This window comes from Balaenoptera acutorostrata, chromosome 1, assembly GCF_949987535.1.
Source record: "Balaenoptera acutorostrata chromosome 1, mBalAcu1.1, whole genome shotgun sequence".
Taxonomy (NCBI): Eukaryota; Metazoa; Chordata; class Mammalia; order Artiodactyla; family Balaenopteridae; genus Balaenoptera; species Balaenoptera acutorostrata.
The window spans coordinates 4,433,003-4,456,254 of record NC_080064.1 but is presented as its reverse complement, the minus strand read 5'-3'; the positions used below and the strand labels follow the sequence as shown (position 1 = coordinate 4,456,254).

Genomic DNA, 23,252 nt, shown 5'->3' with positions numbered 1-23,252 from the left:
GATGGGAACTTGGCTCGCCCCAGGCAGCAGGGGGCCAGAGGGAGGACAAAGAGAGAGCCAACAAATGATTTCACAAACAAAAGCTGACTTTTGGAAACCCGATGCAGGCGAGTGGATGATTTGATTACAGCCAGTCTTTAAAACTGAAGCCAGCAGCCTTGGCTGAAGAGGGCTTTTACATAATTGAGTAGGAAAGTTCACTGCCAAAATGGGAAGAGCAGCTCCCTGCAGCGCTCAGCTCAGCAGACCCTGCTCTCCCCAGCTCCTGAGAGGCCCTGCATTCCCTGCAGCCCTAATTGCACCATTAAGATGTGAAAATATCAGGCATGTGGGGCTGCCTGCACTTCGCGGGCGCGGCAGGAGAGCCCCCTGGACTACAGCTTAATCACGGCTCTCGCCCAGCGCAGCCTCTTTGGCACCAGAGGGGCTGTGGTCATCTTGCTGCTTGAACACACGGGAGTTTAGCAAGTGACCAAATGTTCTGTGATTCTGGCCCCGTGAAAACACCACCTCCCCACGCCGTTTGCAGTTTAGAAAAGCAGGCAGAGTGGGAGGTGCAAACCCTCTGGGGAGCAAGAAGCTCCGGCGCGTCCCAGGGAAGCTGGGCTTGGCCGGTACCGCTTTTTCCCGTGAGAAAAGGCACGTACTTGCCCGCCGCGTAGACTTCTGCGGTATCGAAGAGGTTGATGCCATTGTCGTAGGCCAAGGTCATTAGCTGCTCTGCCATCTGAAACGAGAAAACCGGGGCTGCTCACAGGCGGTACCATCTTGCCAGCCCAGGGGGAGGGCCCGGAGGCTCCAGAGCACAGCCTCGTGGCCCGGGAAGACCCCCCGTGTGCCCAGGCGGCCCTGTCCCCGCCGCAGGACAGGCTTGGAAGCAGCTCAGTCACAAACCCATAGAGAAGAAAGAAGACAGAATGAATGCAGAAACAGCTTCTGGAATGTGAATTTCTTGTGAGCAGGGACCCCACCCATTAGGTCATCTCAGGGCTTAGCACCTGTGCTGAGTTGAATCATGTCCCCCAGATTCATGTCCACCCAGAACCTCGGAATGTGACCTTATTTGGCAATGGGGTTTTTGCAGATGTAATTAGTTAAGATGAGGTCATAATGCATTAGGGTGAGTCCTACATCCAGCATGAGTGGTGTCCTTATAAGAGTAGACACAGACACACAGGGAAGAGGCCATGTGAAGATGGAGGCGAAGGTTAGGGTAATAAGCCTGCAATCCAAGGAATGCCAAGGACTGCCAGCCAGCAGCAGAGCTGGGAGACAGGAACAGAACTCCTTCAGAACCCTGGAGGCAGTGCGGCCCTGCGGACACCTTGATTTTGGACTTCTGGCCTCCAGAACTGCGACAGAATAAACTTCTGTTGTTTTACGCCACCCAGTTTGTGGGACTTTGCTCCGGCCGTCCTGGGAAACTAACACAGCCCACAACAGGAGCGTGAAAAATCTTGGCAGAATAAATCCTCTTCAAAAGCTGTGGCTAGAATGTGCCTGTGGTGCTGCATGCCTCTGATTTCTTCCCGGCAACGGCATGAGGGTGAAATTACTGTTTGCAGGTGGAGAAACTGCCATCCTCAGCTAGCCCTCTGGCCTTGGCCCTGCTTCTCCAGTGCCTTGCGGACCGGGGTGGATGAATGGCAACCGGTGGGCAGTCGGGGCGAGGATCCGAGGCAGGCTGCCTGCAACTGACAGCCTCCTCCAAGATGCAGTGGACAATGAACTCTGCTGGCCCGCTGGACGGTGCAGGCGTCCGTCTGAGCAGGGGTCACAGATGCAAACTCCCCCACCAGCCACTTCTCGAAGCTCAGCTCGGAGCCCCAAGCCTCCCTCCCAGTAGCTAGCCCAGGGTGCGGTGAATACTACTTAACTCTCAAAAACTGCACGACAGAGGGCCAGCCAGCCAGGTGCAGCTTCTATGAGCTTCTCCCAATACCAAACGCAGAAGTCCCACTGGCCAGGCAGGTAAGGAGAGGGAGGCTGGTGCCTGGTGAGGGTTAGTGGGGTGGAAGGGGGCCCAAACACTGCCAGATGTGTCCAAATCCTTTTATTTTTCAAGAGAAGCCAGAAATTCAGGATATCGGGGAGGGGGGTAAGTTCTGATTTTCAAACGTTGGCAATGAACCCCAAAGGTTTCAGAGGATGAACAGGCCAAAGCTAACCCCCATCAGTCAGCTGCTGTCTTCCGACTAGGAAAGCTCATTGACGGAGCAGTTTTCTGGATCCATATGCAGGGCGGACTGGCTCCTCTCCTCCTTCCTCTGGCTCAAGTGTAACAAGTAGCCGAAGCACCCCTGCATCCTCCTCGGAGCCCTTCCTCCCTCCTCCTCCTCCTTTCTTTGCCTCCAGAGCTCCAGGCACACCAGGCTCCTTCCCTGGTTATCCCGCCTTCATCCTTACTTTTCCGGGATGTGTCCCACCAGGCTGCCGGAGCTCTGCCCAGGAGAGGACCATGTGCTGGGCCCCGCAGGTTACACAGATGGTTTAGGCGTGCACGCTGTCTCCTGGGAGGGTTCTGAGCGAGGTGACCCAGGGCCAGGGCTTTTATTTTCATATTTCAGACACACACATATTTTCTTGTGTCCCCATCGTGCTCACAGGGAGGGTACCACACTGTAGGTATTCTTTTGCATTTTGCTTTTTTCACTTACAATACATCCTGGAAATAGACCCATATCAGTTCGTGGAGATCTTCTTCATTCCTTTAAAAAATTTTTTTAAAAATCAGGGTAAAATATACATAAAATTTACCATTTTAACCATTTTTTTTTTTTTTTCTGTGCCACGCAGCATCTTAGTTCGCTGACCAGGGATGGAACGCGTGCCCCCTGCAGTGGAAGTGCCCAGCGTCAATCGCTGGACCGCCAGGGGAGTCGTCTAACCATTTTTAAGTGTACACTTCAATGGCATTAAGTAGATTCACACTGCTGTGCAACCATCCCCACTGTCCATCTCCAGAACTTTTTCATCGTCCCAAACTGAAATTCCGTCCCCATTAAACACTAGCTCCCCATCCCCTCCCCCAGCCCCTGGCCCCCACCCTCCTACTTTCACTCTCTATGATTTTGACTCCTCTAAGTACCTCACATGGGTGGAATCATACAGTCTTTGTCCTTCTGTGACTGGCTTACTTATTTCACTTAGATGCCCTCAAGCTTCATCCGTGGTGTAATGTGGCAGAATTTACGGGGCTGGGTTTTGAAGGGTGGTTAGGAGTTTGTCAGGCAGGCAGGAGGAGGGCAGGTGGAGCAGGGGCCGTTGCAGGCAGTAGGGCTGGTGTGTGCTGAGGAGCGCAGCCTGCTGTACCTGCCGCACCTGTGGTCTTGCCCGTCCTGTGCTCAGGTCAAACACCTGGCCACCCTCCACTTGGCTTTCTCTCAATCCAGCATCAAAACCTTTAGCCAGTCCTATCAGCTCCCGCTTGCAAACGGATCTGGAATCTGACCGCTCCTGCCTACCTCCAACCGGGCCCATCTGGTCCAAACTGGAGCATCCCTCAGCTGAGTTTTTGCGGTAGCCCCCTAACTCTCTCTGCCTCTGTCTGTGCCCCTGCCACCCCTGCTAGGCAAACTGTGGTCCACAGACCAGCAGCATCAGTGTCAGAGATGCAGAATCCCAGGCTCCGCCCCAGACCTGCCTCATCAGAATCTGCATTTCCAGCAGATCTCCAGGGACTCGTGCACACGTTACAGTTTGAGAGGCACCTCCACCGGCCATACTCAGTGCAGCAACCAGACTGAGCCTAGTGAGACCTAAGTCAGGGCAACCTTCCTCTTTGCTAAAATCCTCCAGTGGCTTCCATGCCACGAAGGGTCAAAGCCAAAGTCCCCACCAGATCTGCTCCCTCACCTCTGACCCCATCTCTTGACACCCCTCTCGCCATGGCCTCACGCAGGTGGGCACACACCTGTCCCCTTGGGCTGGAACGCTCTTTCTCTGGATCACCAGGTGGCTCATTCCCTCACCCCCTCCTTCCTGGATCGTCCTGTGCAAACCAGGAGCCAACACCCCAGTCCTTCTTTCTCTGTTTTCCTGTTCTCTGTGGTTGACTAAATAGTGGTTCCCCAAAGATATCAGGTCCCTGGAACCTGTGAATGTTACCTTAGGTAGAAAAAGGGACTTTGCAGATTTGATTAAATTAAGAGAGATTCTCCTGGATGAGCTAAGTGGGCCCTAAATGCCACCACAGGTGTCCTTACAAGACGGAGGCGGTGGGAGATTTGACACTGACAGGGGAAAGGGACGTGACCACAGAGGCAGAGGCTGGGGTGATGCGGCCACGAGCCGAGGACTGCAGGCAGCCCCCAGACACTGGAAGAGGCAGGAAGGACCCTCCCCTGGAGCCTCCACCAGAAGCGCGGCCCTGCTGACACCTTAATTGCAGCCCAGTGATACTGATTTTGGACATCTGGCCTCGAGAACCGTGAGAGAATAAATGTCTGTTGTTCTAAAGCACACAGCTGGTGGTAATTTGTTATAACAGCCACAGGAAAGGAATGCACTCTCCATCGTATGTTTAACCCTCGGAGATAAGATGTGCTTATGATCTGTGATCTGTCCCCCTCTCCAGACAGAGAGCAGCCCGAGGGCAGGGACCTGGAGCTCGGCAGGTGCTCAGCCGGCATGAGCTGAATGGAGGAAGAAAGAAAGACGTGAACACAATCCTAAGTACACCCAGGACAGTGCCTGGGTGACTATGGACAGAAAGAGAATGGGGGAATCTGGGAATTTTCAGGGCTGATTTCTGATTTTTGGACTGCTATGATTTGGGTGTAATTCATCTTCCAGGTTTTTCTATGTGACTATATGCTTTTTCCCTGCAACACTGCAACTCTGACATACACATGGCTGTCTCTGCTGTTTTCCGTGCCCTCTCATCATGGTTCTGTCCCCTTGTCAGTCATCAAAACATGACTTCTAAAGACTTCTGCTCTGTGGGTGCATCCTGCGTTATGTAATGGAGCTTCTATTTGGTGGCTTTTCAGTTATTTCCAGTGTCAAGAGTCCCAGAGGCTGGAGGCAGAAGGAACCTCAGAGGACATGTGGGCCACCTCCTGTCACCCCCTCCCAGGGGACAGGGAGGCCATCCTGCCCCCGCACGGTTCCCCAGAGCTGAGAGCTGGCTGTAGGCTCTGAGGCGTGGAGCTCAGGGAGGACCCCTCTTCATCCCTCTCCAGGTGTGACCTTGGGCACCTGCTCAGTCTTGAGGCTCTGCTTCCACGGAATGGATAATAAAACACCTACCTCCTTGGGTTGATAGAGGATTCAGAGCCATGATAAATGTAAAGTTCAGCCACTATTCTTATTAAACTCTTATTGCCCAGGCTGCTGGGAACACGTGCCCGAGGGGGAGTTTTCCACCTGAGCAGCTGTGTGAGGTCACAGAAAGGGCACTGAACCGGAGTTTGGAAACCTGATTCTGTCCGGGGCAGCTCCGGTACTTGGCCACGTGATCTGAGGTTTACTAACTCTGTCTGCTCCCCGTGTCCCTGCCCAGCCCACAGAAGCCTCCCTCCCTGGGACGACAACCCACAGATATTTGCAGATGCCGCTGTGACCCCACAGGACCGGGGACGGCAACCCTTTTCTGTAAAGGGCCAGAGGGTAACTATTTTAGGCTTTGCAGATGGTCTCTGTGGCAACCACTCCACTCTGCCCTCACAGCATGAAAGCAGCCACAGACCATATGTAAACGAACTGGCGTGGCTGCCTGCCAATAAAACTTTATTTACAAAAACGGGCTGTGGAATTCATAGAGGCAGAGAGTGGATGAGAGGTTAGCTGGGGCTGGGGGGTTATTGCTTAATGGGTACAGAGTTTCTGTTTGGGGTGATGAAAAATGCTGGAAATAGACTGTGGTGATGGTTGCACAGCAAAGTTAATGTACTTAACGCCGCTGAACTGTATATTTAAAAAATGGTTAACATGGTACATTTTATGTTATGCTTATTTTATCCACAAGAAAAGTGGTTAAAATGGCAAATTTTACGTTTCATATATTTAAGAAAGAAAAAACAAAAACAAAAACCAAACACAAAAAACCAGGCTGGGGACCAGATTTGGCCCCCAGGACATCACTTACTGACATTTCCTGAGTCCTGCCGGGGAACGCCACTTTGCCATAGTAAACCCGCCAGTTCCTTGTTTCTGTGTCTCTCTGGCATCTGGGCGTGGCATCTTGCACACAGGAGGTAACTCTAGAAACAGGACTGTGTGTCTGGATTCTGTGGCATGCCAAACGCCTTCCTTTGGACATGAAGTTAGCAAGGAACACGGTGTTCCGGGTGGGGTCACCCAGCCGGAGTGAAGCCCCGGCCTGGGGCCGCTCTGGGTTTGGGCAGCACGCGTGTTCCTCTGCAGCCCAGGAGGGTCCTTGCTTCCTGTGGCGCCAACCCCGCTGGTGCAGACCAGGCAGCCAGCCGAAGAATAAAATCCAGGCATTCTTCCCCTGACCCGTGGAGAGGTGGGCCCCTCAGACTTGATGTGTTGATTGTTTGGGATACTAACCGTAGGGTTTAATAGGAAAATTCCGCTGGCTCTTTCACTCAATCACTTTCACCTGCCAGGACCTTTTAGAACCCTGAATCTGTCATGTATTGTATCCGCCGTCCTCCCAGCTTTGTGTCATCTGGAAACGACTTCCATCATCTTCATACATGTCACCATGTCCCTGATGGAGCCATGGTGGAGGCCAGAGCCAGCTGTGGCTGTCATTGGATCCTTAATCAATACTCTTTGGGTGCAATGGATCTGTTGGTGAAAAAGTCACCTAATTGGACGGTTACCATCCGGCCACTTCTCTATATCTTTCCCACAAGGACAATGCACACAGCGTAGCTAATGCCATTAGGAAATGAAGTCACATCCTCCACAGAATTCTTCCACATCGAAAGGGTAACAGGCGAATTAGACACCACTTATTTGGGGTAGACCACGTGGGCTCCGGGGCTCCAACCTCCTAAGTGCTTGGAACCAATCTGGTGGCTGAAGGTGAAACAATTCCCTGCATCTTAAAAACTCCCGACTTTACCTGAGATAGCCCCCAGAACCTAAAGCCAGGGCAAATAGTTCTACGACAGCTACTGTCATGAAAGAAAAAGGAACAAGAATGCAAATTAAATGCATCTAGATTTTGATGGAAGCCAAGCTTTCCCTTTGAAAAATAACTGAGCAATCACAGTTACAAGGTCTCAAGTGAACTCACTTATTCATTTTTAAATGCAATCTTTCCAATAGGAAGTAGAGCAGACATGAAGACAGCTTCTTGTGCAGAGGTTCAGAGCTCTCTGAGCAAAACCGCTGTTCCCACTTCCACAATATTCACTCCCTGCCCAGAAGTGCACACCAGCCTGGGAACACTGTCTTCTCCAGGACAGACGCTGGCTGCACTGAATCCCAGTTGTGGAGAGAGAAGCCCCAGCAAGTACATCCCACGGCAGTGCATCCCATTAACGATGGCTATGGGGCACGCGCAGTTAGGAGCTTGGTCAAACGTTCATCTACTCGGTCTTTGGTTTGCAGCAAAATTTCCAGGATCTGCATTCTAAATGACCTCAACAGATATTTACTGATGTTTCAAATTCACGTGGGCATCCTCTGTAGGAGTGGCAAAGAATTGCATCGGGCTTGATGATTTGGAAAATGTGCTCTCCCTGAATTCCTCTGGCTAACCGTGGGATAGGTACTATGCAGGTGAGGAACCTGATTTCTGGGACTTTCAGGGACTTGCTGAAGCCCCAGTGCACCCAGCTGCTGGGTGTTGGCGCCACTGCGGCGCTCACCCTTCCTGTTGTCCCCCAGGGCACCCTGGAGAAACAGTAAGAGGGGAGCCAAGGAGGCTGCCCTGAGCACTGGCTACCTGGTGCATTTCGCATACTTTACCACGTGCCTGGGCATGGGCGGCCCTCCCCGGGGCCTGGGGGAACGAGGGAGCCCATCTTACCTCGTCGGTGATCTGGCCTCCAAAGGTCACCCATGTTCCTGATAGGAGAGACACAGGCTCAAGTCAGAGAATGGCCCCGGCAGCCCAGTTCTCCCCAGGGAGCTTGGACCTCGGGCTGCAGGGCGCAGGGGCCAGCCACAGGCCGCCGCGCCGCGCTGCGGGAGCGTGTGCTTGGCACGCGTGGACACCTGGCTTTCGGGGCATGTCTCTCTCTCTTGGAGCCAAGGAACAAAGGGTACAGTAAGTGCCCAGAGCAGGCAGCTGGCTGCAGGGCTTTGATGCGCTCGTTGGCGCTCAAGCCGCCGCAGCTCCTATTCCAGGGACACGCCGCGGGCAGTGGGACCGGGGCTGTCTCCCTGAAGATGTGCAGGGCTGACAGCCGTGCCCTCGCGCTTGCTGGGCGGTGTGTGTGTGCGTGTGTGTACGTGTGCACCGTGGAGGTGGAGAGACAGCGTGTTCTGGGAACAGAGCTCATATCTGGCAAAAGAAGAAAAAGGGCAAAATCTGACTGCCCTTCATGAGGGACTCTTGTCACGTAAGGAAAGAAGATGCTGGTACCCGGGGGCAGGGGGCTTGCCTGATTTTCTGCTGCTGGGCAGTGGGCTGTGTGTGCAGAGGGCCCTGGTACTCACCTCACTTCCCCTGCTAAGGCTGCATCTCTGTTCTACTCCCTCTCGTAGGCCCCTCCCCCACTGCCTCTTGGTTACCACGGCAACCGAGCCTCTTCCCTCCCCCCCCCCCAATCCTGGCTCTGGGTACAGCTCCCTCCCCCACCCCCCAGCCTTCCTGCCACCCCCGCTTCCTTGCGCACCACGGGACCAAGAGGACCCCACACTCACCGAGCCCCAGGCAGGAGACCCGGAGGCCCGACTTGCCCAGGTTCCTGGAAGACAAACGTGGCGTGAGTTCTCAGTGGCCAGGGCAGAACCCATTGTTTCTACTGCCCAGCCTCCCGAACCGCCCACCCACCTCTTTTGAGGCTCTGAAGGTAAGGGGTCCTTTGGAGAGAGGCCTGCTGCTCGCCCACCCTGGGGGTAAAGGGCCCACCAGGGCAGAGCCACGTTGCTGGGACAGCCCACGCTGTGACCACGGCAGGGCCCTGGGAGCCACCTCGGGGAGAGAACATGGAATGGACCCCATCTTATTCCATGGGCTGAAACAAGATTGGTTCAGGCCTTGTGGCCCCGGATGCAGGGTGTCCTCTTGTAAGAAGCTTCTCTTTCCATTTCTTTAGTGTCACGTCTGCGGTTTTGTGTATCTTTACTCCTTCTCTCCGAGGAGTGGAGAAGAAATTAGTCCCACATCACCTGGGCCACACAGCCCTGGGCCCTGTCTCTCTGCAGGAGGAAGTGGGGGGAGATGAGAGCCCTGTTGAAGGGCACTGGTGCCCACAGCAGGCCTGACCCCTAGCCAGGAACGCTCAGGAGGGCGAGAGCCAAGATCCCCGGGCAGCACACGTCCTGATCAGACCCAGGGGCCACAGCTGCGCTGACTGTCCAGGGCTCCATCACAGGCCCGCTGAGGCGCCTGCCAGATGGGGCACATGCTGGGGTCCACGTGGGTGAGCGGCAGGCTGTCATTAATGTCCTCAGGAGGTCATGGAGGGCAGCAGTGCCCTGCTGAGGATGCCAGTCCGTCCTGGCCTGTCCGTCCTGCACAGGCTGCCTGGGAGCCTGCAGGGCAGCAACAGGCCGGGTGTCACTGATCCCCTGACAGCTGTCGGGCAGGTGCTTCCCTTTTCCTGATGTTCCCATTTTACAGAAGAGCACACTGGACCTGCCTGGGAGCAGAGGAGCTGGGGTTTCACGCAGGCTCTGAGAACATGCTCCCTGCCGCAGCGGCAGGCTCCCGCAGCCCTGGCCCTTTGTGGGAGCTGCCCGGATGGTGAGGCTGACAAGTGGCAGAGCGGGAGCCCACTTCCCTCGCGAGATCCCACTGCTGGCATCCCGGTCCTGGGACCAGCCCGGGGTGCGATACCCTTCTAGGCAGTGGGAAGCCAGAGAGCTGTGAGAGCTGCAGTGGGTGAACCCCAGCCTCCTTCCCTAGGGCCGTCTGGCATTTCTAACTTCAGTGGCTGCTGTGTCCTGTTTTTCTACCCTATGTGGCCCCTGGGAAGCAGGTGTGGGGCTGAGCGGGACCTGCCCTTCTCTGACATGGGCCTGCTATGACCTTCTGCAGCCTGGGTTTCCCTGGTTACAAGATCCCTGGACCCTGCCCACATTACAGGTGGTCGTTGGTCGGGGGTGGATAGAATAAACTTGTAAGCGGTTTGATAACAGTTTGTCACCAAATTTAAGTAGTTCTAAATTGCCCAGCTTTCTTGTTAAATTTCCCATTAAAACCAGCCCAGCCACCGGCCCACTGTTCCTACAGGGAATGCTGGGATTTTTCCCTGAGGACATAATCACAGCTGGTTTCTTTTTCAGGGAGGGGAGCAGATCGGCAGTGGCTACAAGCAGAGGCTCTGAAGCTGGAGTTCAAATTCTGCTTCGACCTTCCTGGCTGTATGCCTGCCCCTGGGCATGTCATGTAACCGCCTGATGCCTTGGTGGGCTCATCTGTAGAATGGGCTCGAGATGCTGCCACTCTCAGAGGGTGGCCATGAGGATGAAATGGGATAACACATGTGCCTGGGGCACAGGGTCACAGAGAGCACAGAACGGGGGACAGCAGCCTTTTCCTTACACGAGAAACAACAACGGACAAATCCAACAGGCTTTAAATGTTACTGTGTTAAAAAGGGAACTGAAGTTTCCCCTTGTTTTTTTTCCCGCTATAAATCAGTGAAATACTCTACTAGTGCCCTCAGCATTGCTTGCGTATCCTGGCCCAGAGACACTTGGTTTGTGACCCTAGAAAGAGGCACGATTTGTAACTATGTGAGGTGATGGAATGTTAACTAAACTGTCTGTGGTGATTGTTTCACAACAGGTAAATGTATCAGCCCCGTTATGTTGTACCTTAAACTTACACAATGTTATGCGTCAATTATATCTCAAAAAAAAAAAACTGGGAAAATTCTTGAATATTCTAGAATATTCTTGATTTAGCTTCAGATTTGCTATGAGAGATTTCAAATACAATGTGCATGAAATTCAAGGGCTGAGTAGTCAAACACATTCTTCAAAAGTTTTCTTATAAAGTTTAAATCATGCTTGGATTGATGTCGCTTGCTAAGTAGAGAGTAAACTTGTGTATTCTTGTGTATAAGGAAATTGGAATTAAAAAGGAATTAAAAAAGAAAGAAAGAAAAGCATAATGGCATCACCAATAGACCCTGCATCAGGCCAGCTCCATTTAGCAGATTAGGTAGATTTTCTCACACTGGCTAGAAAATGCTTGTGGTGAGAAATTCGAACGTTGCTTATGAGCAGTCTGGTAATGGAGCAAAAAGGACTAAAAGTTGTAATCAGCGGTCTTAAAAATTTTGGGGTCACAGACCCCTTTGAGACGCTCCTTGCCTGGAAATGCTCACAGACACAAAAACCTTCAGAACCTTGTTTGCAATGCCCGGGCATTCGAAGGCCTGGGTACGTGGTCTAGATAAATCTGGTGCCAGAAGGGAGGCTGAGCCCCTGCCTCTGCAAAACCACCCCCATGCGTGATGGTGGGGGAGCAATTTCCTGGCGAGGCTCTGCTGAAGGTCAAGTTCTAGGCATGTCCTCCTGCAACTGCCCTTCGTCACCGTGGAAACAAGTGCTGGCACGTGCTGCGTGTTCAGGGGATGGGCAGCTTTAGCAGCAGACAGGTGAGGACACAGGACAGCAGGCTGAGCCCGCCTGTGTCTGTGCCTGAAGAGAGGTGACACCCCTCGCCCACCAGAAGGGGCTCCGAGTTTCCTCGGACGGACGCAGGGTGTTCGGCGATGCAGCTGCTGCCCCTCCCACCGCCCACAGGAATAATTTAGCAAAACTAGGACACCAAGCGATGCTGCAATTACCCCGCTCAAGTTGTTTCCCTGTTAAAATGATGGTATTAGTTCTGCCATCCGCTGCCAGGCCTCGGGAGAAGGAACGAGAAGGGACAGGGTATCTCAGGGCTAGGAGCTTTAGAAATACGGCAGCTCGGTGGGGGTGGGGCGAGCTCAACAGATCACAGCCTCGGGTGGACCAGGCCTGGTGACACACTGCCACTCGAAACTTTCAACACGCGAAGATCGTTTCCTACAGCTTTTCCTCCCCTAATTAAAACCTGACATCATGATAAAATAGTTGGCTAAATCTCTCAACCCCAACAACGTTAGTCTTTATTAATTTGCCTCATGTCCCTCCTGGGGTCTGGAAAAATGGCTAATGAGGACTCAGGGATTTAACCTTTGCTGGAGGAAGACAGTTGACGCCCATCATGCAGCCCCCCGACGCGCTGCACCCCTAAACACTGCACCTCAGACTCCGGGCAATTACAAATCCTGTCAATATAGCTGTTCAGGGCCTTTAACTTCAGCCATCTGGGCGAGGACAAAAATATGATCAGGTGATGGAAAGCAACGGGGTCTTGATGGGCTGGCTTGATGGACAGGGTTGCCAGGGCGTTTTCTGGTTGGTTGTCACCCTGCGGGGGATTATCTGTTTTCAGCCCCCAGGCTCCAGGCTCCCTAAGGACAGGCCTGGACTTCCAGGTCTTTGCTATCAGATTGTAGCCAGCAGCTGCAGGGTCCCAGGGGTGCTTGTTGGTGTAACGTGGGGCTGAGAAGTCCAGGCCCTGGGGCCAGACCCTCAGGATCAAATGCTGGTCCCTCTTCTTGCTCACGGGGCTTGGTGTACCCCTTCCCCCGCACTGAGCACCCCTGGCAAGAATGTGGCACCCTGGTGCAGGCCACACACCTTCAGCGTCACTGTGAAGGGCCAGCTTCTGAAGGAGGTGGTCAGAATTGGGGCAGATCTGGATCAGGTCCCCTGCAGCCCCTACCTGCGTGCACCCTGGCTGTGGCCCTGGGACAGTCAGTATGGAGCGATCCCATGAGACAGGCACCCCAAGGCAGGCACCTCATGCTCAGCGAGGGGATCCAGTGGTTTGGATTCTGGCTCCCATTTCAGCTGGTATGAGACTACACATCCTACAGGGAAATGAACCCACCTTCCTCCTGCCGCTGCCAAGAAAAGCTCCCCAGGCCCTGCCATGTGTAAGGACTGGCGGGGGCCCCCCAGTGTGGAGGAGCTGGGGCTGGGATCTGAACCCATATCCTCAGACTGCAAACTCTCTGGCCCAACGAGCACCTCCCTTTACTGCCTGTCTTGCCCTCCCTGCCTCCACATGTGCCACACGCACACACGTGCACATGCATGCACTCACACACAGACGCACACACGGAGATGTGCACACACACAGGTGCACACACAGATGCACACACAGAGAGATGCGCACTCACAGGTGCACACACAGAGACGCGCACATGGAGAGATGCACACACACACAGGTGTACACACAGATGCACACACGGAGAGATGCACACACAGATGTACACACGGAGAGATGCACACTCACAGGTGCACACACGGAGACGCACACATGGAGATGCACACTCACACACAGGTGCACACACACAGATGCACACAGAGAGAGATGCGCACACACAGACGTACACATGGAGAGCTGCGCACACACAGATGCACACACACAGACGCACAGAGAGATGTGCACTCACAGGTGCACACATGGAGACGCACGCACGGAGATGGGCACTCACACAGGTGCACACACACAGATGCACACAGAGATGCACACTCACAGGTGCACACACACTGGTGCACACACACAGACGCAGTAATCTTAAGCCCTCAGGCTCTTTGACATATCTAATCCTCAGTGGATCTTAGGAGCTTGGGAGGGAATCATGTCAATAGCCACATTTTCCATTTACAGAGTGCTTCGTATTTTTGGAAATGGTCTCACTTGTACTAACTCCTTTGATATCCTAGGACTGACTTAAAAGTCCCAGCGGATAACACGAATCTATACTAAAAAATAGATTCTGTTTACTCCTAGCCTTTGATTCCCACTGAACAAAAGATATAAACCACCAGAGCTTCTAGAAGAGAGAATTCTGCTCTGGACTGTCCTCACTGAATTTAGAGAATGGGAACAAAAGCCTTGTACCCCAGACGCCCATAAAAGAACATCAAATGTCCCCCAAGGACCAGGGAAGGAAAGGATACGGGTGGAGACGCAGAAGGACCCAGTTATTCCAGAATTCGTCTCAAGGACACCTGGGACTTAGGACACGGCTCCTTCACATGAGGTCCAACTTCCGGGCACTGGTTTTGTTTTAAGCCACACTGCTCAGTTGTTAAAGATCCATTCTCTCAATACTTTTCAAGTCGGCACCAACACCAGCTAGAAACCCAGGCATTCTCCTCAAACACAACCAGACTCTTCTGTGGCTTTTTCTGAGGCTGGTGGCCTGTGAGATTTGAGTCACTGAGAGCAGGGCTGGGAACCAGGGACCTAACTTAGCTTTTCCAGCTCATGCAGACGGTTTGTTGTAAGAACCCCCCTTTCCCCAGTAATACCATTCTGGAAGCGCTAAAGGCTCTAAGTGAAGAGAAACTCATGAGTGAGAAGGGCTAGACCTCCAGCCTGGTGACCCACAACCCTGCCCTCGCGGACCCTTGGTACAAAGCCAGCCCTCCTTTTCCACGCGGGTACATCCACCGGCCACCCGAGCCAGGCCCTGGATGGGGCAAGGGGGGCATGCAAGGAACAGCAGGAAGGCCCCTGCCCCCTGACACTGGTGCTTTGCACGCTCTCCACGTACCAGTCACGGCGAGCGCACCCAGAGTAGGTGGGGACTGGGCCGAAGCAGAGGGACACACAGCAGCCTGGATTGAGCCCTTAGCAGGGAACTCCAGCTGCTGCTCTGTGCCCTGTGGAGCATTAGCCCTGCCTGTAGAGGAGCCCAGGCCTGGGGTCGGGCTCACTTTCGGTGGGAAGATTTAACTCCATCACATGGTTCGCCCAGTATCCCTGACTACTAAACTGAGGTTTGTCAAGGCGGCTTAGCTGCAAAGGCATCAGACCACCCACGGGGCATCTTTGGGGCCTGTGTGCCCAGGGGGAGGGCAGGGGTCTGTGGCCGGTGCCCCGGGGTTCCCAGAAAGAGGAAGCTTTACCTGGAGTCCAATATGGGTGGGGCCCAGCTATAGTGACCCCTCCCAAGAAAGGAAACAAACGGGCAGAAGGAAAGAAAGGCAACATCATCCACTGCAGTCGGGAAGAAACGGGCGCCTGACCCTGAGCCTCGATTTTATTTCTCCCGCCATCTGCAAAGCTCCCCCAGATGGGGGTGGGAGGGCAGCCCCCGCCCCGCACAGCCGCCCCGCGCCGCGTACCTATACTTCATCCCGGGCTGCATCACGCTGGCCTCGCCTGTGCTCAGGAGGCTCTGCACCGACAGCTGTCCCAGGCTCCGGGCCACCATGGCCACCGCGCGGAAGTGGCTGCGGGTGCCCAGGCTGGGGCTGCTGGCTGCCGGCCGGCCCAGCCTCTCCTCGGGGCCCCGGCCCTTGAGGCCGTGCTCCGAGCACACGAAGGACACCTGCATGTTTCCGGTGCTCAGCTCCTGGCCACGTCCCCCCTCCTTCCGGGCTCCGAAGTCACCTGCCCCTGGAAGCCCTGCTCCGCCTGGGACAAGACTTTATCCCAGAAGGTGAAGAAGCCACCAGGCGTTGCTTCAGGAGTGCAGATTTCTGACGTAGAAAAAGCCTGTGCGCTCTCCGGGGGAAGGGGGTGAAATTTCCAGAAATGTGCTGGAAAAGACCTGATCAGATAGAACTCAGAAATCGAGGAGTGGGGAAGATGCCATTCCCTCTCCCTTCTCGGCGGGTCCTTCCTCTGCCCCACCCTGGTCCGGCTCTGTCCGCCCGAGCCCCCAGCCCAGCTGTGTTCGGCAGGGCTGGGCTGCCAGCACCTCACGACCAATGAGCGACACCGCTGTCCCCTGACAGCAGGAGGAGGAGGGAGGGCGCCTCCCATCAGGGTGGCAGCCCAGGGGTTCGGGGAGCAGCTGCTTCTCCAGGCTTCCCCGAGTCTCCTGGAGGGAGCCTGGCGTCCACCCCCGGCTCTGCGCACTGTGGCTCTTGGGACTCCCACCAAGTTAACGAGGTGACCGGCGAGAGGCATGGGAGGTGCAGGAGGTGATTCATTATTAATGAAGCGGATGCACAAGCCGCCCCGATCGCCCTGGCTGATCCCCGGGAGGTCGGCGCTGGGGCTCCAGGCTAACAGCTGCTCAGCCAGGACCGGACGAGGCAGGCACTGCAGCCAGGTGGACAGCTGAGGGTGCAGCCAGCTGGCCTGGCCAGCTCTGTCCCCTGGTGGTTCTCACCCAGGAAGGTGGGGCTGCCACCAGGGTTCAGCACAAGCAGTCAGATCACCAGAAATCTGGAGGAGAGAGGACCATTCTGTCTAGATGGTAATGACGCAGGTGATGTTAGGAAAGAAGCCCGGGGTCCAGGGACCAGAGACCTCAGAAGCTCCAGCACTCCGCACAATACTTAGCTCTTGGCACATGCTCAATAAATACTTCTGGCGTGAATGAATGAATGAATGGATGGATGAATGGGTGAATGAACTGATGAATGAAGATCCCCCTGCTTTACCCCATCCCCCTTTCCCACACTCATGGGATCAGGATGAAGACAGAACAAAGCTCACAGGTTTCCTGAAACCCAGAGAGATGCCCCCGTCGGCAGGAAGGGCTGGCTTTTCCCTCTGACCCCGAGCAGGCCACTCTCACTCTGCAGGGTGGCCCTGGCCAAAGCTGCCTTTTGGATCTCATCTTGCCCTGCGGGAAGGGCTGAGAAAGCGTGGTGGATGGGAGGCAGGTGGTCAGGGGTCTAGCTCAGGCTCTGCTGCTAATTCACTGTGTGATCCCAGGCGGGTGTCCTGCTTTCTCTGGGTCCCTGGGTATCCACTGACAGAACAAGGTGGCTGGCCTGAGGACCATGCTGCCCCTCCCAGCCTGGCTCTGCAGGAACCTTCCACGCCTGCTGGCTGCCCACCCTATGCTCTGACGGGACCCAGAGAGGAATCCACCCAGAGATGTTCACGGTAGATGGTGGCTGGACTTGCTCTCAGCTCTGGCCCCGCCTTTCTGACACAAAAGTTAAGAATAAAACCTTGTTCCAGTCCCAGCCTCCCCGCTCCTGAGCTGGGCAGCCTTGGGCAAGTGACCCCCTCTCCGAGCCTCAGTGCTCTTGTGTCCAACGCAGGTCACAAAGGCATGGCCAGATCACGCCTGCAAAGCACTCACACAGCTGGTCCTTGGGAAGCACTCCCACGGTCCCTCAGCAGAAAGGAGTGGCTTTCTGGCCGTGGAGTCAGGATAGACCCCTGTGTGAGACCCTCCCCCATCCCCACCAGTAAGAATACCCCTTCTGTCCTCCCCGTGGCCTGACTCGGCAGCAGGAACCACCCCTGAGGTGGGGACCTGGACCTGGGGATAGAGGCCTGGGGAGGGCAGAGCTGGTGCCTTTGCCCAGGGGGCCCTGGCAGGTCACAGACGCTACCTGTGGAGGCCAGTGGGGCCCCTCAGGACCCACAGGCCGGCTCTGCCTTCCTCTTCCACCTGCCCGTAAAAACCTCGGGGCCTGGCTGGCCTGGGCCCCTGAGCTCAGGGTAGGGTGGGGCCCTCCCTGAGCCCCTTGGGTGGGTGGGGGGATGGGAAGGAGGAAGGACAGCCTGCAGTGCTGGCCCTTCCACCTGCTGAACCTCGCACTTAAAGACAACAGGTCCTGGCCCTCAGGAAGCCCACAGGCCTGCCAAAGAGGCTGCAGGTGGCAAAGACTCTGCCTTTGGCTCCTCCCCAGGCTTGTGGAGCTCATGTCCACGGCAGGGATGCTCAACCCCTGGCCAGGATGCTAGAGGAGCTTGTTGCAAATGCAGATTCCTGGGCCCCAACCACAGCTACTGAATCGGTAGCTCTGGGGCTGGGCCTGGGAAGCTGTGTTTTTATCAAGAGCTTTGAGTGGTGCTGTGCACTGGCTGAGAGGATGTGGAAATCCCCTACTTCATTCCACCTTCTACTGTTCTCTGTGCTCTGGCAAGCTGTCAGATCCTACAAGGCCTGGTATCTTGCTATTCCTCCGGCATTGCTCTTAACCGGATGGTGTGCTTTAAGCTTTAAGCGAGATCCACGAAGACTTAGTCACCACAGTGTGTAAAAGGTCACCTGCCTCACCCCCCAATCCAGCAATTCCACTCCTAGGTATGTACCCAGAGAACTAAAAACATACGCCCACACAAAGACTTGAACACAAATGTCCACAGCAGCATTACTCATCACAGCCCTGAAGTGGAAGCAATCCAAATGTCCATCAACTGACGAATGGATAAAAAAAATGTGGTCTATAGCCGTATAGTAGAATGTTATTCAGCCATACCAAGGAATGAAGTACTGATGCATTCTACGACACGGATGATCCTTGCAAACATCATGCTGAGAGAAAGAAACCAGTCACAAAAGGTCACATATTGTATGATTCCATTCATATGAAATGTTCAGAACAGGCAAATCCATAGAGACAGAAAGTAGATTAGTGGTTGCTGGGGGCTGGGGGGAGTGGGGAATCAGGGAACGATAGCTAATGTGGGTGCAGGATTTCTTTTTGGGGTGATGAAAATGTTCTAAAATGGGTGACTTTTGGACAACTGTTTGTACTAAAACCATTAAATTGCATGCTTTAAATGGGTGTATGGCATGTGAATTATATCTCAATAAAACTTACCAAAAAAAAAAAAAAGTCAATGACCTCAAAAGTCTCTGGGCCTCCACTCTTGCTGTTCCCTGTGGGAGTGCCCTTCCCGTTTCTCTGCTTTTGAAATCCTTGTTGACCTCTGGCATCAGCTGAGATAGTACATGCAGTGTGAAGCAGTCCCCCGCCCCCCGCAAGCAGCAGTAACCTTTCCTTCCTCCCAGTGTCGCCGACCTCAGCCTCCCCAGTGATACCAGGGGCCCGCGAGCCACAGCACGAAGCAGCCCTCCCAGACTTCGGCAGCAGTCAAGCCTTCACTCTTGCAGGACCTCCCGGGCCTGGCCTGGTGGTAGAGTCCCCAGCCCCGACTCCATCCCACTATAACGTGTTGTGGGGATGATGGGAATGGACATTTGACCTCAGAACCCACCCAGAATCCAGGGCAAAGGTGTCTCTGTGTCCAGCAGAGAAGTGCCAAGCGGGGAAGTCCGGTAGGTGGGTTTTCACAGCTGGCCAGAGTCTGTAATTTTTCATGTGCCCCAGACAGGGGTCACAACTCATAATATGCTCAGAAAATCACAAGAATTAGACAAGAATGGAAAGCTGAAAGCTTAAGACCTTGACCCGAACTTGCCACAATTAAATGTCACCCCCAAAGGGTCTCTCCTTTCAAACATGTTTGGGTGGAGAAGTGAGTCCCAGACACGGGCTGGTCGACTTGAAATGGGCTTTGGGCAGAAACATCGAGTGTGGATGGTTGATTTTGATCCACAGCAGATTCTGGGTTCTTTTTCTGCCTCTCCAGTACCTGCTATTGTTAAAGCAAAGCAGCTGGTTCCTGCCGTGATTAATCAGAGGGGCAGCCATCCCAATTAAAAGCTCTGCCGTGTCCATAGAGTGCCACCAAAGAGAGCTTCTCGGGACAGAAGCTTCCTGTGTTGTGCCTGGCATCCACCCCCCACCTGTCCCAGTGAGGGATGGGGAGATAAGAAAGCTGGGGCCCAGCCAGATCCTTCCCCCAAGACAGTGACAGGTTCACAGTAGGAGGGGACAGGACCCTCCCTGCACAGAATGAGGCCCGTAGAAGCCTCAAGGCCTGGAGTAGAAGTTTTAGAGATGGCTTTAAAATTTTTTGGGCGCCGTGCCCCTCGATTGGACCAGGCGGGCGCTCAGCAGTGAAAGTGGGGAGTCCTAACCACTGGACCACCATGGAATTCCCTAAAGATGGCTTTTAAAAGCACGGACTGCAGCAGCAACTCAGGAATGAGGACGAGCCTCGGCTGTGCCCTGCAGAGGCCTGGGTGCCTCCCCTGTATCAGTTAGGCTGCCCCAACTGTGCTGTGTCCTGATTTGTACTCAATGGTGACTTCCTGCCCAAGGCGGGGGCAGCTGCTGAAGAGTTGGGGGCCACCCTGACGGAGCAGTGGGATGGGAGGTCCTTGGCCCCTGAGGTTTCTGAGAGCAAAGGGTGGCAGACCGGTGGCCTTCCTGGAGGAGGTGTCCTCTGGTACGTGAGAGCTGAAGCCCCCTCGGGGGCTCAGTGCTGTGGCTGTGCTTCCTTTGGGAGCTCATGCCCCAGTCACGCCCAGCGTTACCCGCCCTAAAAGGCAGGAAGGCGGCTCAGCCGTGAATTGGCCCCTCTTGCTTCTTAGTCGCTGCCGTGTGCTAAGTGGCTGTACTCAGGCCAGAGTAAGCGCTTCTTGCACCTTTTCTCTTTTCGTCCTTAGAAGCACCTTGGAGGCATAACAACAACGACAACGGCCACAGCGCTAACACTTACACGGTGCCCGCTGCGGCCCAGCCGTTGTGCCGGGCGCTTTTTGAGTTCCCACCACAACCTGCAGCTGGGCCCTGCGATGCTGCCGTTCGCTGGACGACACCGAGGCACAGAGAGGTCAAGGAAGGGAGACCAGCGCTGGGCCCATCCTCACTGCACCGCGGAGGCTGCTGCTCTCAGACCCCAGGTCAAAGGGTGAGGGGGGGGGGACGCTGCCTGGCACTGTCTGCGGGTCTGAGCGGGCTGTGCTGACCCCCGCCTTTCCAGGTGGACAGCAGAGAGCCAATCAGCCAGGGCTCCCGTCTTGCCCAATCAGAGGAGCCTCTTGGGGGCGGATCCCGCAAACCTCTGGGCAGGGCCTGAGGGTCGGCGTTGCTGACAGGTGACCCCCTGATTCCAGCTGCCAGGCCGGCTTGGGAGACACTGCATTGTGCTGCGCGTTGGTTACAAAGCCACACACCAGCAGTTGTGTTAGGATCGCGCAGCCCTTCCCGTCCCCGACACAGGGGAGGGAGAGGCCGTGATGTCCCTGTAAAGGCAGGGGAGCTGGGGCGGGAGGCCCAGGACCCGCAGAGGGATGGGTGGCTGTGTCCAGGCCCGGGACCGCTGCTGGGCCCCAGCACGGTGGCCACCGCCAGCAGAAGCAGACCTAGCACGGTGGCCACCGCCAGCAGAAGCAGACCCAGCACGAAGGCAGGCCATCGGTGGCTGACACCACGGTCCTGGACCGGCCCTCCCCGGGGGCCCACGAGGGACCCCCGCATCATTGCACGGCAGCTCGTCCCGAGTGACTGGCTCGTCTCGCCACCTCCCTCCCTGCTCCCTTCCCATCTGCTTGATGTCCACACAGAGCAGCAGCTGCATCTCCAGGTGCTACTGTTTGCACCCATGAGATTCCAAGACTGGGGTTTCTCTCCCACCAGGAGCCAAGCCGGGAGCCCTAAGTTCCGTCACTGTCTCATTTAGTCCTCAGGACACTTCTGTGAGGAAGTAACTATAGTCTCTGCTTTCCAGATGGGGACACTGAGACACGGAGAGGCCAGGTGACTCGTCCACGTTCATACAGGTACCGGCGGGGGAGCCAGGATTCCCCTCAGGGTACTCAGTGATGTCCCTGCAGGCTCAGGAGTTGAGTCAGCCCTTGGGACCCGCTGTGGGTTGAAATGTGACTCCAAAGAGACATGTTCAAGTCCTAACTCCCGGCACCTGTGAATGTGACCTTATTTGGAAATAGGATCTTTGTAGATATTATTACGTAAAGATTGAGGTCCTGTTGGACTGGGGGTGAGCCCTGAATTCAATGACTGCTGTATTTACAAGGAGACGGAGATTTGGAGACAGACAGAGGTGCACAGAGGGAAAACAGTCATGTGAAGATGGAGGCAGAGATTGGAGTGTTGTGTCTACAGGCAAAGAAAGCCAAGGAAGCACGGATGTAGAAAGCAAACTTATGGTTGCCGGGGGATGGCGGGGGAGGGATAAATTGGGAGATTGGGATTGACATATGCACACTACTATATATAAAATAGATAATTAATAAAGACCTACTGTATAGCACAGGGAACTCTACTCAATACTCTGTAATGACCTATATGGGGAAAGAATCTAAGAAAGAGTGGATATATGTAGATGTATAACTGAGTCACTTTGCTGTACACCTGAAACTAACACAACATTGTGAATCAACTATACTCCAATGAAAAATAAAAAAGAAAAAGAAAGCCAAGGAAGGATGTTTCCCTAGAGCCTTCAGAGAGAGTGTGACTCTGCTGACCCCAGGTCCAGACTTCTGGGTCCTGGACCATGAGAGAATAGGTAGCTGTTGTTCTGAACACTGTGCTGTGCGCTGTGTTATGGCAGCCCCAGGACACTGACATACGACTGTCTCAAGGTGGACCGGCCCCCACTTGGCTGCCTGGACCGCTCCACCCACCGTCCCTCTCTGGACTCTGCTCTTGCCCCTCCTCCTTTTCCCACCCATCCTTTAAGACACACCTGGGTTCCCAGCTCTTCCAGGAAGTCTTCCCTGACTGACCTCCTGTGAATAAATGAGCAACTGGAGAGTCTGTTCGATGAACCTGACCACAAATCAAATACTGCCTGTGATTCCTGTAAGAGGCTCGTGGTAAGAGGCTACGATCTAGAGGCAGAAACCACAGGCACGCAGGACGCCCCGCCCTGCCAGAAGCTCAAGACCAAGGCTCATTGCCCGGGGCTCCCCACCCTCCGGGCTGCATCAGAGAGTCTCAGACGCAGCTTCCAGTTCTGCTGCCAAGGAAGCAGCAGGAAGGAGACACATTTTACAGGGGAATATTCTGAAAAGTGGGTTAAGACCGAGACCACATAACGCCACCCAGGCAATACTTACAGAGGCTCGAAATGTTCTAGGTGCTGCGAACAGACAGAGGCTGTGCTCCCAGTGGGGTGCAGATGGGCAAAAGCAAGGTAAGGGAGACAGGACAGTGGGCTTTAGGATGACTCACTGGGCATTTATTTAGACTGGGTGGTGCGGAAAGTCTCTTTGAGGCCAAAGATGTGATGATGGGAGGAAACCAGCCCTGTGAAGATCTGGAGGACACACCTTCCAGGGGAGGGAATAGAATGTGCAAGGACCCTGAGGATGCAATGAGCTTGCATGTTTGAGATAAGGAAGGAAGGAAGGAAGGAAGGAGCACCCTGAGCGGGAGGGAGGGTGTACAAGCCGAAATCAGAGACAGCACGGGCCGCGCAGGGCATGGTGGGGACTTTGGGTTCATTCCCGACGCCGTGGGTAGCAGACAAGGAACACACCTGAACCAGGCCCGGTGTCCAACTGGCACTGCCTGGGCCCAGGTCA

General features: G+C 54.8%; 1 protein-coding gene across 5 annotated transcripts in view; it reads right to left on the bottom strand.

Annotated features, from left to right (window-relative positions):
- Nucleotides 1–23,252, bottom strand: part of KCNAB2 (potassium voltage-gated channel subfamily A regulatory beta subunit 2) — a 97,045-nt gene that overhangs the window by 17,968 nt on the left and 55,825 nt on the right. For 3 of the 5 annotated variants that reach the window (XM_057556931.1, XM_057556939.1, XM_007166209.2), the window contains 3 exons: nt 8,788–8,831; nt 7,949–7,986; nt 648–727 (listed from right to left, as the gene is read on the bottom strand). In XM_057556931.1, the coding sequence (XP_057412914.1) occupies nt 648–727; nt 7,949–7,986; nt 8,788–8,831 (162 nt within the window). The other 2 variants (XM_057556956.1, XM_057556945.1) reach the window with 2 other exon arrangements.